The 15549-nt window shown below is 46.9% G+C and overlaps 1 protein-coding gene across 1 annotated transcript in view; it reads right to left on the reverse strand.

Moving 5' to 3' along the window:
* FGFRL1 (fibroblast growth factor receptor like 1) overlaps positions 1 to 15549 on the reverse strand; it is a 170496-nt gene that overhangs the window by 52270 nt on the left and 102677 nt on the right. Inside the window, exon 4 of the mRNA XM_044681781.1 lies at positions 729 to 809. Within this exon, the coding sequence (XP_044537716.1) occupies positions 729 to 809 (81 nt within the window). The remainder of the gene's footprint in view (positions 1 to 728; positions 810 to 15549) is intronic.

A 15549-nucleotide genomic window follows, 5' to 3' on the forward strand; every position in this document is an offset into this window, starting at 1 on the left:
GAGGGAGAGACAGAGAGACAGAGACAGAGACAGAGAGACAGAGACAGAGACAGAGACGGAGACAGAGAGTAAGTGAGTAAGGAAAGAAAGGGGGAAGAGGGAGGAAGAGAGGGAGAAGAGGGAGAGACAGAGAGACAGAGACAGAGACAGAGATGGAGACAGAGAGTGAGTAAGTAAGGAAAGAAAGCGGAAAGAGGGAGGAGGAAGAGGGAGAGACAGAGAGACAGAGAGATACAGAGACAGAAGAGAAAGAGTGGGAAGAGAAGGAGAGAGAGATAGAGAGGGAGAGACAGACAGAAAGAGAGAGAGTGAGTAAGGAAAGAAAGGGAGAGAGACAGAGAGACAGAGAGAGCGTGAGCACACACGCGTGTATAGAGGGAGAATTCTTTCTAGTTCCCCTCCCCTTATGCCACTTAAGCAGCCCTCAACAAACCTAACCCTCTTCAACCAGATTGCCCTTTAGCTAAAGATAGCCATCGTGGCCCTCTAAGTCTTCTCCTCTCTGGGACAGATATTCCCAGTTCCTTCATGTGATGTGGCATCCAGCTGTCTCACTCTTCTGGTCCCTCCAGTTTGCCAAGGTCCTCCTAAAAGCAGAGCTGAACGCCGTACCCCACTCTGGTCCCACTGAGGCTGAGGACAGTAGGGCCATCAATCCTTCCCCTGACCTGGGCCCCGGGGTTCTGGCCAGTAGGAATAAAGCTTGAGAGGACGCCACAAGTTCTTACCCCACTGTTTTCCAGACGTGTCTTCCTGCTCACCGTTAGGGCCTTCGGGTCCTGGATTCTCTTTGCCCACGGCGACATCGTCTGTGGAGACAGGCAGAGAGGGGGTGAATGGCCCAGCTGGGCAGAGGGAGGTCTCTACAGACCACCGGCATTCCCTGGGAATGTCTGGGAAAATGGCAGAAGAGCAGCGCTCATTGGTTTCTTGGTGAAACACACTTTGGCTACCCAACGGCGACGGGGGACTGGGGCCTGGCTGTGAAGTGATTCAGAGCCAGAGAGAGCTGGGCAGGGCAGGAGAGGGAAACCCAGAAGCAGGTTCTGGTTCACATGCAGACTAGCTGTGGGCCCCCATGTAAGTCTCTTCATCGCTCTCAGTCCCGATCTCATTTAAAAGAGAACTAATACTACCTCAACACCCAGGGAATGGTGGGAGAAGGCACTCTCGTGAGACCCTGCAGCCACAGAAATGAGGAGTTCCTATTCTCAAGGGCTGGTCAGAGGAGCCAGCAGAGCCTTGAAGGACAGACGGGCTTTGGGGAGGTAGTGGGGACAGTGACGGGTCAACACCAGATCCCACGCACAGAAGGCCTTGAAGGTCAGAATGAAGAGTCTGGATTTTGTCCTGCAGGGAGCAGAGGGCAGGGAGTGCCTTGAAAACTTTTAGAAGAACTAAGGACACGAGAGGGTTAGGGATTCTTTGGGAGGATCAGCAGAGTTCAGTATCTATTTGGGATCCAATTCTACCTGGGCCACCTCTGGCAAATGTTTTTTATCCCTCTGTGCTTCAGTTTCCTCATCTATAAAATGGGTCTAACAGCGGTATTGCCATTTTCATAAGGCTGCCCTTCAGAAAGCCCTCGATGAACCCTGCAGTGGGGCTGGGCAGGGGGCATCTCTGACCCCCGAGCTGGCCTCCCCAAGTCCCCATGCCCCACCCTCCCGGGCACATCTCCGTCCGTCCATCCATCTGTCCACCAGCTGCCCCCCTCCCAAGCCTTGCTTTCTCCTGCCCGGCTACCCCACCCTTCCACCACTCCCTCTCTCCCTCGCACACACCAACCGCCTGGCATTCATTCTGGGGCCCCCTGGCCCAGGGCCAGGCCTCTGAAGCGAGCCGCCCGCCCGCCCGCCACAAATCCCCCCCAGCCTTTGAAGAGGCGGCCTCTGAGCTACCTCCGGGCCTTCCCCTGATTCAGGGCTCGGGCAGGGCAGGGGAGATGGGAAGGCCCGTCCGTCATCCTGGACGCCCGTGTCAATATTTTCCTGCGAGATTGGGGGACCTGGGGGGCGGCCAGAAGGGGGGTGCGCTTTACAAATAGAGGGCCTGTTTAACCAGGCTGCTTTGATCTCATCGGGCTCGCACAATGAAAGAGGTCGGCAAGTCCGAGCACAAACAAGCCACGGAATGGCACATCTGCAGACCGGAGGGGCTGCCCCGGCTCGCCGGGGGGCTGCGGAGCCGTGACCCAGCCTACCCCTGCACACACGCACAGGCCTGCTCCGTCGACACCTTCTCCTGGCAGAGAGAACACAGAGTCTGGGAGCCAAGAGCTCAGGCTGGAATCCCCCCCAAGCTTCCTGCCACCCCTGTGGCTCTCGGTGTCTTCATCTGGGAAATGGGGGGATCAGATCTCTGCGAGCCCCTCCACCTCCCAAACTCTGAAACCTGTGTCCCCAGGGCCGCCATGATCCTTCGGGAGGAAGGGAAGAAAAGGGAGCTTTGGGGGAAGTCTAAAGCATTCTTCCCACTGCCATTCCATCATTCGAAGCTGGGATATTCCAGAGAGGAGTCCCTAAGGAAGGGGGGGCACATGCCATCAGCCATCCCTGGGACTCCTCAGGGGGCCGTGCCCCAAGCTCCAGGGTCAGGAAGCCCGGCTCCCCGTGCCATCTCCCTGGCGTGGTGCACGAGTCTCTCCAAAGCCCCCGTCTCCCTCCCATAGAGAGTGGGACAAACAGACACCTAGAAGCCAGGGGACCGGCCTCCCAGGGCAACTCCTCACCATGATGCCCCAACGCTTGGCCAATGTTCAACGCACAACAGACCTGCGCATGGATGGCTCTCCGACTCTACAGTCCACTCTAAGGGCTGCAGAGCACTTTATAAATATCCTGTTATTTCTTACAACCACCTTAGGAGACAGACGACATTGTTATCCCCATCTTACAGAAGAAGAAACTGAGACAAGCAGAAACTCACTCAGGGGTCCGTAAGTATAGGAGGCCAGATTTGAATGAAGGGCTTCCAGAATCCTGATCCAGTGCTCTGGAACTATACTACCAACTGTTCAAACCTCTGTAATCCTCAGTTTCCCCATTTGTAAAGTGGGTGCAGCAGCAGCAGCAGCAGCAGCAGCAGCAGCAGAAGAAGAAGAAGAAGAAGAAGAAGAAGAAGAAGAAGAAGAAGAAGAAGTAGTAGAAGTAGTAGAAGTAGTAGAAGTAGTAGAAGTAGTGGTGGTGGTGGTGGTGGTGGTGGTGGTGGTGGTGGTAGTGGTAGTAAATCCATCCTGTCCTTTCAAGGCCCATTCTGGTCCCCCAAGCCCTCCCTCATCCTCAAGACAATGTTGCTGCCGAGTAGGGCAGGGATTTCATGCTGGGCTGCCCCTTCTCCGTGACATCTGGCAAGGGCTAGAACACGGACTGGCCAAGAGAATCCCCGAGTCCCAGGTGGGCAAGAGTTGGCTCCATTGTCTCCCCTCTCTGTGTCTTCAACGTGGTCTTCCCACATGCAAGAAAATGGCGCCCTCCTCCCTTGGGTCTCTGGGCATCCCTTCTCTTCGAGCTCCCCCTCAAGCATCGACACTCGCATCAAAGATCCCACCAAACATTTTCTGCAGAAAACTTTCCCTCACCCCCACCAAGCACCAGCGCGGATGCTCTCCCAAACTATCTTGTGTTTGACTCCTTTTCATCTACTTGTATTTATTCTCTTTATATGGATGCCATATGGACGTCTGAAAAATCTCAGTGTCATTATTTTGTTGTTTTTTTTTTAAGCCTTCCATCTTAGAATCAATACAATATTGGGTTTTAAGAAAAGACCAGTAAAAGCTAGGCTACAGAGGTTAAGTGACTTGCCCGGGGTCATAGAGCATGGAAGTAGCTAAGGCCAAATTTGAACCTAGGATCTCCCGACTCTAGGTCCAGCTTTCTATCCACTGAGTCACCTAGCTGTCTCCTATTTAATTTATTAATAATGATTTAAGCTATTAAACCTACACTGAGATTCTGGGACATCCTGTATTAATATATATTATTATATATAAATATGCATTTACATATAAATTGTATATGTATAAAATAGATATAACTTTTATATAAATACACACACACAGAGGTCCTTCTTATTAATTAGTACAAATAATAAATACCACAAGGTAGTTGTGTACTTGAATTCACACTATTTGAAGTTATATAAAATACATTCATTGGTTCCACTCCAATGGAAATATACAATGAAAATTCAAAGAATGCAAAAATTTTAAGGAATTCGTTATTTGTGCCCATCAGGGCCTGGCTGTACATACTTGTCCCGCCATCAGAATATGAACGCCTTGGGGCAGGGATCGGTTCCTGTACTCAGATCCCCAAAGCCCAGCTTAGTGCTCGGCCCGGAGCGAGTCCTCAATAAATATTTGCTGATGGACGGACGTCTAATTCTAAGGCCGGTTCTATCCGTGATGCCAAAGTGTCAGGTGTGGGGTCCGTGCAGCTAGCGACACTCAAAGACGACTTGGACCAAGTTAAAGTGTCATTGGGGGATATTTACCAAAATGAATAAAAATACAATAAAGCCCAGACAATGGTAATATGTCGTTTTCTAAGTCCCTCTGTGGCTTACAGGGATTCCAATCCAGAATTTAGTGGACCCCATTTCTATCTGGGTCGGATGCCCCTGCACTACACCATCATGACTCTTGCTACTACTGTGTTAAATTAAATATACACTCTTAAAAACTTAGACATAACAGAAGCTCGGTTTCATATACAGTCCTCTTTTTTCCTCTTCTTTGTATATCAAAACGTCCATGTTTGTTGATTTTTACGTTACAATAAAAGGAAAGTGATCTGTCAAACTTTGTGAAAAAATGACTAATATTTACATAGTGTTTGAAAATTGCCAACTTTACACAGATCGTTTCATCTGAGCTTCACAAGTCTACGGGGTTAAGTCCCATGGTTATCCCCATTTTATAGATAAGAAAACCAAGATTCATGGATGTTTATGTGACTTGCTACCAGTTTCAAGACTAGTAAACAATGGGGGTGAGATTCAAACCCAGGATCTCCTTCATTCCAAATCACAAAAATCACATCATTGCCTAGTTAACCGGTGCCAACGGAGAGAGATTAACTTATTCCCTTTTGCTGATAAACTGAGCCCCCAAAAGGGGACACCACCATTGAAGGTGTAATACAATATGGCAACTAGGGAGCACGGTGGCAGTCATGGAGTTAGGAAGATCAGAGTTCAAATTCCACCTCAGTTACTCAGAACCTGGGAAAGTGACTTCACTTATCTCTTAACTAGTTTCTTCAAAAAATGGGGATCCAATAATAGCACCTACCTGCTAGGGTTGTGGGCAACTAGGCGGAGCAATGGATAAAGCACTGATTTGGAATCAGGAAGATTCATCTTCTTGAGTTCAAATCTAGCCTCAGCCACTTACAAGCTGTGTGATCCTGGGCAAATCACTTAACTCTGCCTCAGTTTCCAAATCTTTAAAGTGAACTGGGAAAGGAAATAAACTATTCCAGCATCTTTGCCAAGAAAACCCCATAGTGGGGTCATAAAGAGTCGGATATAACTAAAACAACTGCACAACAACTTAGGGTTGTGGTGAGAATTGAGAGAAGGGAGGAGAGTGGATGGAAGAGAAGAAAGGAGAGGGGAGAGAAGGGGAAAAGATTCCTTTGGATAACCATAAAGGTCCTCTGGTTCCTGCCATTCTTACCTCTCCTTGATCTTCAATGGTGACCTCCATTCCCTCCAACACCCTAAATTCAGAGACTTGCTAAGGCTGGAAAGGGCCCTTAGACATCACTGAGTCCAACCTCTGCCTTTTAAAGATGAACTCTCTGAGGTGTTGAGAAGGCAATGACTCGTCCAAGGCCACACGATGAGTTTTCCCAGGAGAGCTGAGATCAAACGTCAGGCCTCCTGACTCCTCACCTGGGGCTCCTTCCATTGTACCATTGGGTTTTCTTTGTCACCCCCTCTTTGCCCCACAATGGGAGGGGGCGCTGCTTGCCTTTGCCTCCTAAAGCATGAGATTTATGGGGGTCAGCAAGATGGCAACATGAGGAGTGGGTCTGAGGGCCCCTCCTCAAGTTTCCCAGGCGCATTCTCCACTACAGCTGCCGGGCGTAACTTTAACCAACATCAAGAGAACAGAGCGGCTTCACTGAATTAACATGGCTCACATACCAGCTGGTCAACTTTCCCTTTGAAACCCATCCCCAGCTGGGCTGGGCCGGGCCGGGCCGGCTGATTGGGAGCCCATAGGACAGTTTTTCCATACCAGCTTCACCACTACCACCATCCCCCCAAAAAATAGCCCAGGAGAGGAAAAGAGAGGTCAGAGATGGCTCCTGGAATCTCCCTTTAAAGAGAGCTCATCCATGGTGGGCCCATGGGCTGGCTTTCCCCGCCAAATAATAATAGCTAGTATTTATGTAGTACTTTAAGTTTTGCCAAATGCTGTAAACTCCTATGATCCTATTATTATCATTCCCATCTTGCAGATAAGGAAACCGAAGAAGGAAAGGGTCTTGCCTAGGTCACAGAGCTAGTAAGGGCTTGAGACAGGATCCAAACTCAGGTCTTCTCGACTCTCTAACCCCTGCACTACACAGCTACCTAAATAATTCAATAGGGCCAGTCCAGAGTGTGCAAGGAAGTATATGGTGAACGTAGAGAAACCGGAAATCATACTCATAAAATGTCAGTGTTGGAAGGAACCTTAGTGGCCACCTAGTCATGCACTCAGTTATCAAACATATTAAGACCCTTCTGTCTGGGGGATGCTAAATAGCAGTCGATAGAATGCAAGGCCTAAAGATGGGAAGTCCTGGGTTCAAATTTGACATAGGACACTTCCTAGCTATTTGACCATGGTCAAGTCACCTAACTGCAGTTGCCTAGCCCTTGCTCTTCTGTCTTAGAACTGATACTAGGACAGAAGGGCCTAAATAAATAAATAAATAAAATTTGAAAAGGGAGAAAAAAGAATCTACTGTATGCAAAACACAATGCCTAGGACAAAGGTTAGATAAAGTTACAAAGTTTAGATACAATATTGGTCCTTGCCCTCCTGGGACATAAGACTTGAATAAGGTGATAAGAAAAAAGGCCACACACAGAAGACTGGTAGGTAAATGTCATTAGGAGGATAGATTTTTGAAAGAGGCCGGCATGGATGAATATTCCTTTGCCCAAAGTGAAGAAACAATTGTGGGAGAGTTGCCAGCTACTCGTGACAGAAGCAGAGACAGATCTGATTTCCATGGAGTGAAAGATGACCTCTGGGCACAGAATCCTACCTTAGGACATAGGGCATGGGATCAGCCTTTAATTCCAATTGTCAGAGATGTCTGGGGAAGTCAGAGGAAATACTGAAGCAAGTAAAGGGCCCATGTTCCCAAAGTTATCTGAAAGCCCTTGCAGAATTAGGTTAGGGGTATTCAAAGAGAAGTGTTTAAAGTTCAAGAAATAACTCTGGCGCTGGAAAGTATTAACTGAAGCTCAGAAGAGGAACCAGGAGGCCCAGGTGGGCTCTTAGCTCAGCTCTTGCAATCTTGGACATCTTCATGTCCAGAAAGGAACTCCAGAAACTATCTAGTCCAACTACTGTACAGAGGAGGAAACTGAAATCCAGGGAAGTGACTTGTCCAAGATCATACAGGTAGTAATTAGTCAAGATCTGACCCTAAGTTCCCCTGTATTCTAATTCCAAGGTTTTTCACATAAGGTTCTCCAATGTGGGAGTAACTAAAAGTAATGCTGGCATAGGAAGAAATGGGTCTTATTACATGATCCTCCATAAGCTACCTTCCTTCTATGGGCCTCTCAGTTTTTCCATCTGTCAAATGGACTCAATAAAGCCTGCTATTCCTAGAATGAGTTTTAGGGATAATTTCATTCAGTCCTCTCACTTTACAAATGGGGAAAATGGCACCCATAGAGATAAGTGGTTTGCCCAAGGCCACAAAGACAAAGCCAGCTGACAAACAAGATCCCCAAATTCATGTCAAGAGCTTTCTTCCCTACCCCAAGCTGCTTCTCATAGTGCTAGGGAGTTGCCTGAGCCTGATTAAAATGTACCTAGGAAATATTTAATAAAAAAAAATTAAAATACAACAAAGCATGGATAATATTAAAATTTAAAACTAAGTGGCCCATAAAGATCCTTACATATGAACTCATGGCTCACACTTCTATTTGATTTTGACACTACTGCTATACGCCAATGAAATCCAAGAAACGCAGAATATTTCTAAAATGAGGGAAGTTGATAAGGAAGCTAATAAACATTCTTGTTGTATGTAAGCAGAGAATCTCAAGAACTGAAATGGATACATCTTCCAACTGGACCTGGAGCAAGAACCTCCCAATCCCCCAACATCCACAGGCAAGCAGTCAGCCAGCCAACCTCTTTGTGAATATCTCCAGGAATCAAGAACTCCAAAGAGAGTCCAGGCTGCTCTTGGGCAGCTTCTCCTTGGGAGCCCAGGATTGCCTTTCAGTAACTTCTACCCATTGTTTTCAGTTTTGCCTTTTGGGGCCAGGCAGAAAGAAATGGAAACATCTTTGGCACATAGGAATTCTCTGATGAGAAGAAAGGTCTGCAATGAGAAAATAAGAAAAAATCTATGGTAACCACGAGTGAGAAAGACCAGGCAGAGTAGAGCAGATTAAGGGTAAAGTCTCAGGATTCAAGGGATATCGGACAGACAGACAGACAGAACGAGAATCAACAGCATGCATGTTAGCATCTCTAGTCCCATTGCCAAATTTCCCTGAAGACCAAATCTCAGCTTTCCATTAAAGCCATCAGTCTCTCTCTGCCCCACTCAAAGACTTCAGATGTTGGTTCACCTCAGTTTTAATCAAAGTTGAATGGTCTGGGGCCCAGGCCCCACTCTCTACCATACCCTGGAAGCTTCCAGCTTATCCACAAATCCAACTTCCTTCCTGTATAGGAAGCAGGGTTCTTGGCAAGGAATGGTGTAGTGAGAGCTTTTCTGATCTGGAGAGAAGTCAAGATACTATGTCAGACTCCTGGCAATGCAATACTTTAACCTCTGTAACTTTGGGCAAAACATGACCCCAGGGGTAAAATAAGGCTTTGAATGTCCACTCTAGCCCTGACATTTTATGACTCAAATTGAATGACACAAGTTTTATTCTATTTGACAGAGGAGAAAACATGTGGGCAAGTGATATTGCCCCAACCAGATTAGAACCCAAACCTGCAGACTACAAATCCAGTGTTTCTTTTACTGGACTGACCGACCAGCCTGCCTGCCTGCCTGCCTGCCTGCCTGCCTTCCTTCCTTCCTTCCTTCCTTCCTTCCTTCCTTCCTTCCTTCCGATTCCTGCCTCTGTTGTTGACTGTTAGTGTGGCCTAGAGTCTACCCTCTCATGGCTTCAGGTCAATTAGAAAATCATATTGAGAGTTGGAAGGGATCTCTGAGATTAGAGTCTGAATCTCACTTTACAGATGAAGAAACAGAGGCCCAGAGAAATTACATGACTCACTCAATATCAGATGTGGAAGTCCTGAAGCAGGATTAGAACCCAAATCTTGCTCAACTCTATTCACATTTACAAATTCAAATCTATAAAAGTTCAGTCCTAAAAAGCCTGCTATCTATTATCCAAGGTGTCAAACTCCAGTGAGTGCTAAAAATGTAATTGGGAAATATTTAACAAAATATATAAAACAATTCAACATAGATAACCTTAATTTATGGCTTTCTAAGTCAACAAGCATGGGCAGGGATCAGTTTCTATTTGAGTTTGACACCACTGAGAGTCCACCATGCTGCCTCCCATCTGTAAAGGGGGGGAGGGATACCTTGGCCTCCATGGCCTTTAACCACCCTTTCTTGTTCTAAAATCCTATGATCTGATCTCTGAAATCACATGGAAGGAAGGGAGGACTGACCAGGACTTCTCTTCAAGGGGGGATACACACACACTGGTCAGGAGGACTTATATCCCCACCAAATGATGCCCTGATAACCCCACCATAGCTACCACCAATGAGGATCCCCCTAGAAAAGTTCCTCTTCAGGTGGGCACATGCAAACACCCATACACACCAGCCAGTGGTTAGTTTTCAAGACAAGTTTTAGGGGACTGTTTCAACTCAAAACTACAATGAGTCTCATAGATGATGAATATTCCACTGCATTGGCTGAAGGGAAAGTCAAGCCAAACCAATATTATTTTACCCCCCTTCCTACCACCTCCCTTCTTATTCCCCTCCCACCTCCCTTTAGGGTCTTTTAATCATGCCCCCAACTTTTCTCTCCCTTATATTACTCCCCTCCCCACACCCCCTTCGTTATTCCCCCTCTACTTCTCTATAGGCATGCCAATATTATTAATAATAGTAGGGAAAGCTAGGTAGCAGAGTGGATAGAGTGTCAAGCCTGGATCTGGGAGGACCTGGGTTCAAATGTGGTCTCAGATAATCCCTAGCTATATGACCCTGGGCAAGTCACTTAACCCTAACTTCCAAGCCTTTACTGTTCTTCTGCCTAATTCTAAGACAGAAGTTAAGGGTTTAATAAAAATGAATACTAGCAGCAGGACCAGGAGAGCTTAGAAACCACCTCCTGCAAGCCATATCAGAGAGGGATCTGAGCAGTTGCATTCCCACATGATAACCTCATTTTATGGAACCTCCGAATTTAACTTTGTCCCTTGAGAACTTGCCTTCACAGGGAAGTCCCAGATGGACTCTTGCCTTAGACTGAACAATAAACCTTAAAGTACCCAATGATCGCAGCCTCGTTAGAATTAGTAGCTATAACCAAACCTTAAGTTTTGTCCTAGAAGTTTCTCTTATTGTGCCTACATCTTTCCCAGGTAGCTGGAATCCTCCTTCCCTTGTCTCCATGTAAGCCCAATCAATTGTCTTTCCCATCCTTTATTCCCCAGAAGTGTATATAGGACCCCAAGTTCCTCAGTTCACTGGAAAATCCCCTTTCATGGTACATTTTCCTAGAGACAGTGTTCCCAGAGTCCCAGAGCTTGACTCTGGGTGGAATCTTGCATGTGACATTGTGTGGCGGCCAGCAGAGCACTGTTTCCCTTGTCCTGCTTAGAGACTTGTTCTTTCTAGCTACTTCGGTAGTGTGTTGGTTCTGTGTTTTTCAAGGTAGACACCACCGGCAATCCTAACAAGGAAAGCATCCACTCTTTCCTTGAAGATCTCTCTAGGAAGGAGAACCACCCACACACACCTCACTGCTTCTCCAAGTGGCCCCTCTGGGCTAGCTCTAGTTGCTTGGAGGTTTTGCTGCCCCTGTGAGACTTTCACCTATTACTCTGGGGCCAAGCTGAACAAGTCTAACACCTCTTCCAAAGGACAGATTTTCAAATAGTCTTGGGTAGACAACAGAGGTGACTGGGGAAGAGGGGAGGAAAAGCTAGCTAGAGAGGTGGGAGAAGTTCCTTCATTCGGTGTCCTCCTTGGGGTCTAGCACAGGGGTGCTTGATTGTTGGGTAAGTGAATCAATGAAGGAGCTGATGTCCAGGCAGTGAGTTTTCATTTAGAAAATAAAATATTTCTGCATTCAATAGAGGCACTGAGGAGGAGTAGATGAAGAGCCAGTGTCAAGGCCACAAAAATTTGGGTTCGAGTTCTGCCTCTGGCACATTCTTATTACTGTGTGTGTCCCTGAGCCAACTGCTCAAGTACTCTAAGTGCTCTAAGAATTAAAGTTGCAGAAAAGGTACTGACCTCCAGAGGGAGAGGGAACTTATTCACCCAGGACTTCCCCTACCTATGAAGGGTGGACCCAAGGCTGGTCCCCATCTCTTACATCCAGTCCTCGATTTGAAGACTGAATGAGTGAATCAGTCAAAAAACAAGGGAATTGAGGGGAGTGAGTATATGAATGAATCAAAGGAGGAGGGAATTCAGGGGAGTGAGTGAATGATTAAACCTTTCCTAATCTAAAGCCCCACAAAGGGAAGAGGCCATATCTCCCTAGGACCCAGCCTGACCAGGGAAACACAAGCAGAAGTCGGAACAAGAGACAAGGGCAGGAAACAGGAAGACTGGAGACAGCGAGGGAACCCCCAGCCCCAACTCCCAGCAGTATCTCCCAAAATCCTGTGGAGGCCAAGAGCAGGGACTCGTACCCTGAGATAGCATGTGCTGGGAACACAAACAACTGTGTTGCTCTTGGAACAACCCTTGGAAACCAGGATGCCATGTACAGAATGAGCACTCCTCAGCTTGGCCAAGAAGAAGACTGTCTAGAAATCCCATACCTGTTTACACTGTTGTTCTCAAGGCTGTCCCTGAACTATGAACTATGGCTACTAACAGATGGAAATGCATTTCAATAAGCCACAAGTTCATATGTCTGAAGTCTACAACATGAGGGTTGACCAGCCAGGGTGCAGTCTCAACCAGCATTGGGTTTTTTCTGGCTTATATTTAAGGTCTTCCAAAATCTGGCCCCAACGTACTCATTCTGCCTTATTTCTTTCCATTATCTTCTAAATTAAGCTGTTCCTTTTTTTTAAAAAGGCAGAGTTAAGTGACTTGCCCAGGGTCACATAGCTAAAAGTGGCTGCGATTGGATTTGAATTCAGATCTTCCCCAAGCCCATTTGTACCACCTAGCTGCCCCATGAAGTTTTTCCTGATCCCCTCAACTGCTAGAGCCCTTTCTGGCAAGCCAATTTGTATTTAACAACTTGTATTGATAAGTCTTTATTCTCTTCCTATTTTTGCTTCTATATTTAAGCCACAAAAGTCAGACACAACTGAAAAAAGACTGAACAAGTAGTTACTTGCTGAACTGAAAATGGAATTGACTCTTTCATGATGTTAACATGCCTCACTTCCCTGACACCGACCTTCTTCACTTTTCCAAGACTCTTCTATGACCTCCATCCATCATCTCACCCTAAGAGATGGATGGGGAGAAGGTATTATCATCTCCATTTTACATATGAATCCTCTAAAGCTTAGACAAATCAACCGACCTAAGGTCACAAAGAGAGTCAGGGGCAGGACCAACAGGAGCCTGGACCCACTGAGCTCAGAGTCCTGAGGGCAAAGGTTCTTAACCTTTCTGGGCTGTAGATATCTTTGGAAGTCTGTTGAAACGCAAAGAAAGCCTCTCTGGAGACACAGAATAAAGATACAAACACCTTCATTATCAGGCAGGATGTAACCTCAGGGTCAAAGTTCTCATACAATTCAGAGCTGGAAGAGACCTTACAAACCATCCAGCCTAGCTTCTGCCTTTAAAAAAGGGGGAACTGAGTCTCAGAGAGTAGAATGGATTTATTCAAGGTCACTCATGAAGTAGCATAGCCAAGAGAATTAGGAAGAATATAAGAACTCTTTAAAAAAAAAAAAAAAAGAAAAGAAAAAAGAAAGATGGTGGGGTGGGACAGGGCCGAGAGAGAGAAGGCTTCCTGGAAGAGGTGGCACCTGAACTGGGACATGGAAGAATGAGTAAGTATAGGTAACAAAGAGGAAGAGGGAAAGCTCAAGAGCTGATGGGAGAATGGAATCTCAAAGAGGACCTTAAATGTCATCTAGTTTAGATTGGACCATAACAGAATCTCCTCCACAGCATCCATGACATGTCATTCTATTTCACCTCAAAGACAATCTCATCATAGAGAATTCTCCATCTCCCAAGGCAGCCCCTTCCACTTTGGGACAATTTTAACCATTAGAAACTCTTCCATTAAAGCTAATAAAACTGCCTCCCTGTACTTCTACCCCCACTCCTAGCTTTCTCTGCCCCCAAAGGTTACAAAGAACGAGTCTAATCACTTTTCCTTGTGACAAACTTTTAGATCTTTGGAAGCATCTATCGCTGCCCAGGCTGGCTACAGCATCATAGAAGCAGCTGACACTTATAGAGCACTTTCCATTTTACAAAAGGCTTGCCCTACATCATCTCACTTGATCCTCCAAGCCATCCTGTGATGGAATTACTGTAGCTATTATCACTCCCATTTTGCAGATGAGAATACTGAGGTTTGGAGAGGTTAAATCACTTGCTTGCTTGAGGTTACATGGCTAGGATGTATCTGGGCTGGCATCTGAGCCCAGGTCTTCCTGATTTAAGGGCCAGAGCTCTTCTATTATGTGACAATAGCCCTCCATGATGGCCTAAGGAGGAGAGAGACGGAGACAGAGAGAGAGAGAGAAGGGGGAAAGAGAGACAGAGAGAGATGGTAATGGGCTTGTGAATTTGGAGCTTGAAAAATCTGGGAACAAATGCCAGTTCTGCTACTTACTAGATTGGTGCTTTGGGCAAGATATTTAATCTGGCTGGGTCTCAGTTTCCTTATCTGTAAAATAAGGCAATTCAATGTTATGGTTCCTTCGAGTTTTAAGTTTTTCTGCGTTCCTCTGAGCCTGTGAGCAATTAGTAATGAGGCTAGGGCCAGCCTCTGGTAAACCCTGAAAGCCAGGTTAATAAAACCGGCTCCATGATCCATCTACCCGGCCTCTCCCTGTAGCAAAGTCATCCAAGTTATCTCCTAAAAGCAGGAGTGGGGGAGCCATTGGTTCTGTAAGGACTGGAGCAGAAGCCCGAGTCCTGGAGCATGGAGAAGAACATGGAGAACATGGAGAACACAACATTCGAGGGGGGCTGAAAGGGGATGTTGTTCCCAGCTCCCACCCCATGAGTCCTTGCTTTTCCTTGAGAGCCTTCTTTCTCTGGCCTGAATCCCAGAATCCCATTCAGGAGGCTGGGCCAACCCCCAGGTCCCAGCCCCCACTGGCCCTAGATGGATGCTGACTCGTACAGGAAAGACACATCTCTGGCCCAAAGGGAGCAGGGCACACTCCCAACATCCCCCTGCTCAACCCCCATGAAAACAAAAATACAACCCTGGGGGTGAAGGGGAGGGGAAAATGCTCTCCTTCCAGCCTGGGCCACCCCTGGGAAGCCCTTTAAAGTACCCCCTCCCCCAAAGGCCAGAGAATAGGAAGAAAGTTGTTCCTGGGCCTCTCCCTGCTAAGGGGACCTCCCTCCCTGCCCTGCCCCCCCACAGGCATCTCTAGTACCTTTACAGAGCTTGGCCCCTCAATACCACTAATCCCCAGGCACTTAATGAACTACAAGCTTTCCCTTTCACTAGCACAAAAGTTTTTGTTCCTTTCTCTGGGCTAATCGGAGGCAAACTGTCCCCAGTCCCCACCATGACGTCTCTTAAAATCCTATTCCCTCAGTAGCCCCCTCCTCCCACTGACTGGGGGGAGGGAGGGAAAAGCAAAGAAAATGTACTTAATTTGGACGGATGGATGGATAGATGGATGAATGATGGATGGATGGAGGGATGGAGGGATGGAGAGATGGATAATGGAGGGATGGATGATGGATGGATGGATGTGTAGATGGATGGATGGATAGATGGATGGATGGATGGATGTATGAATGGATGGATGGATGGATGGATGGATGGATGGATGGATAGATGGATGGATGGAGAAATGGAGGGATGGAGATCTGGAAGATGGAGGGATGGATGATGGAGGAATGGAGGAATGGATAGATGGCCATAAGCAACTGCAAGTACATTAGGAAAAAACTCTGGTTTG

This window comes from Gracilinanus agilis, chromosome 6, assembly GCF_016433145.1.
Source record: "Gracilinanus agilis isolate LMUSP501 chromosome 6, AgileGrace, whole genome shotgun sequence".
In the NCBI taxonomy this organism is placed as follows: domain Eukaryota; kingdom Metazoa; phylum Chordata; class Mammalia; order Didelphimorphia; family Didelphidae; genus Gracilinanus; species Gracilinanus agilis.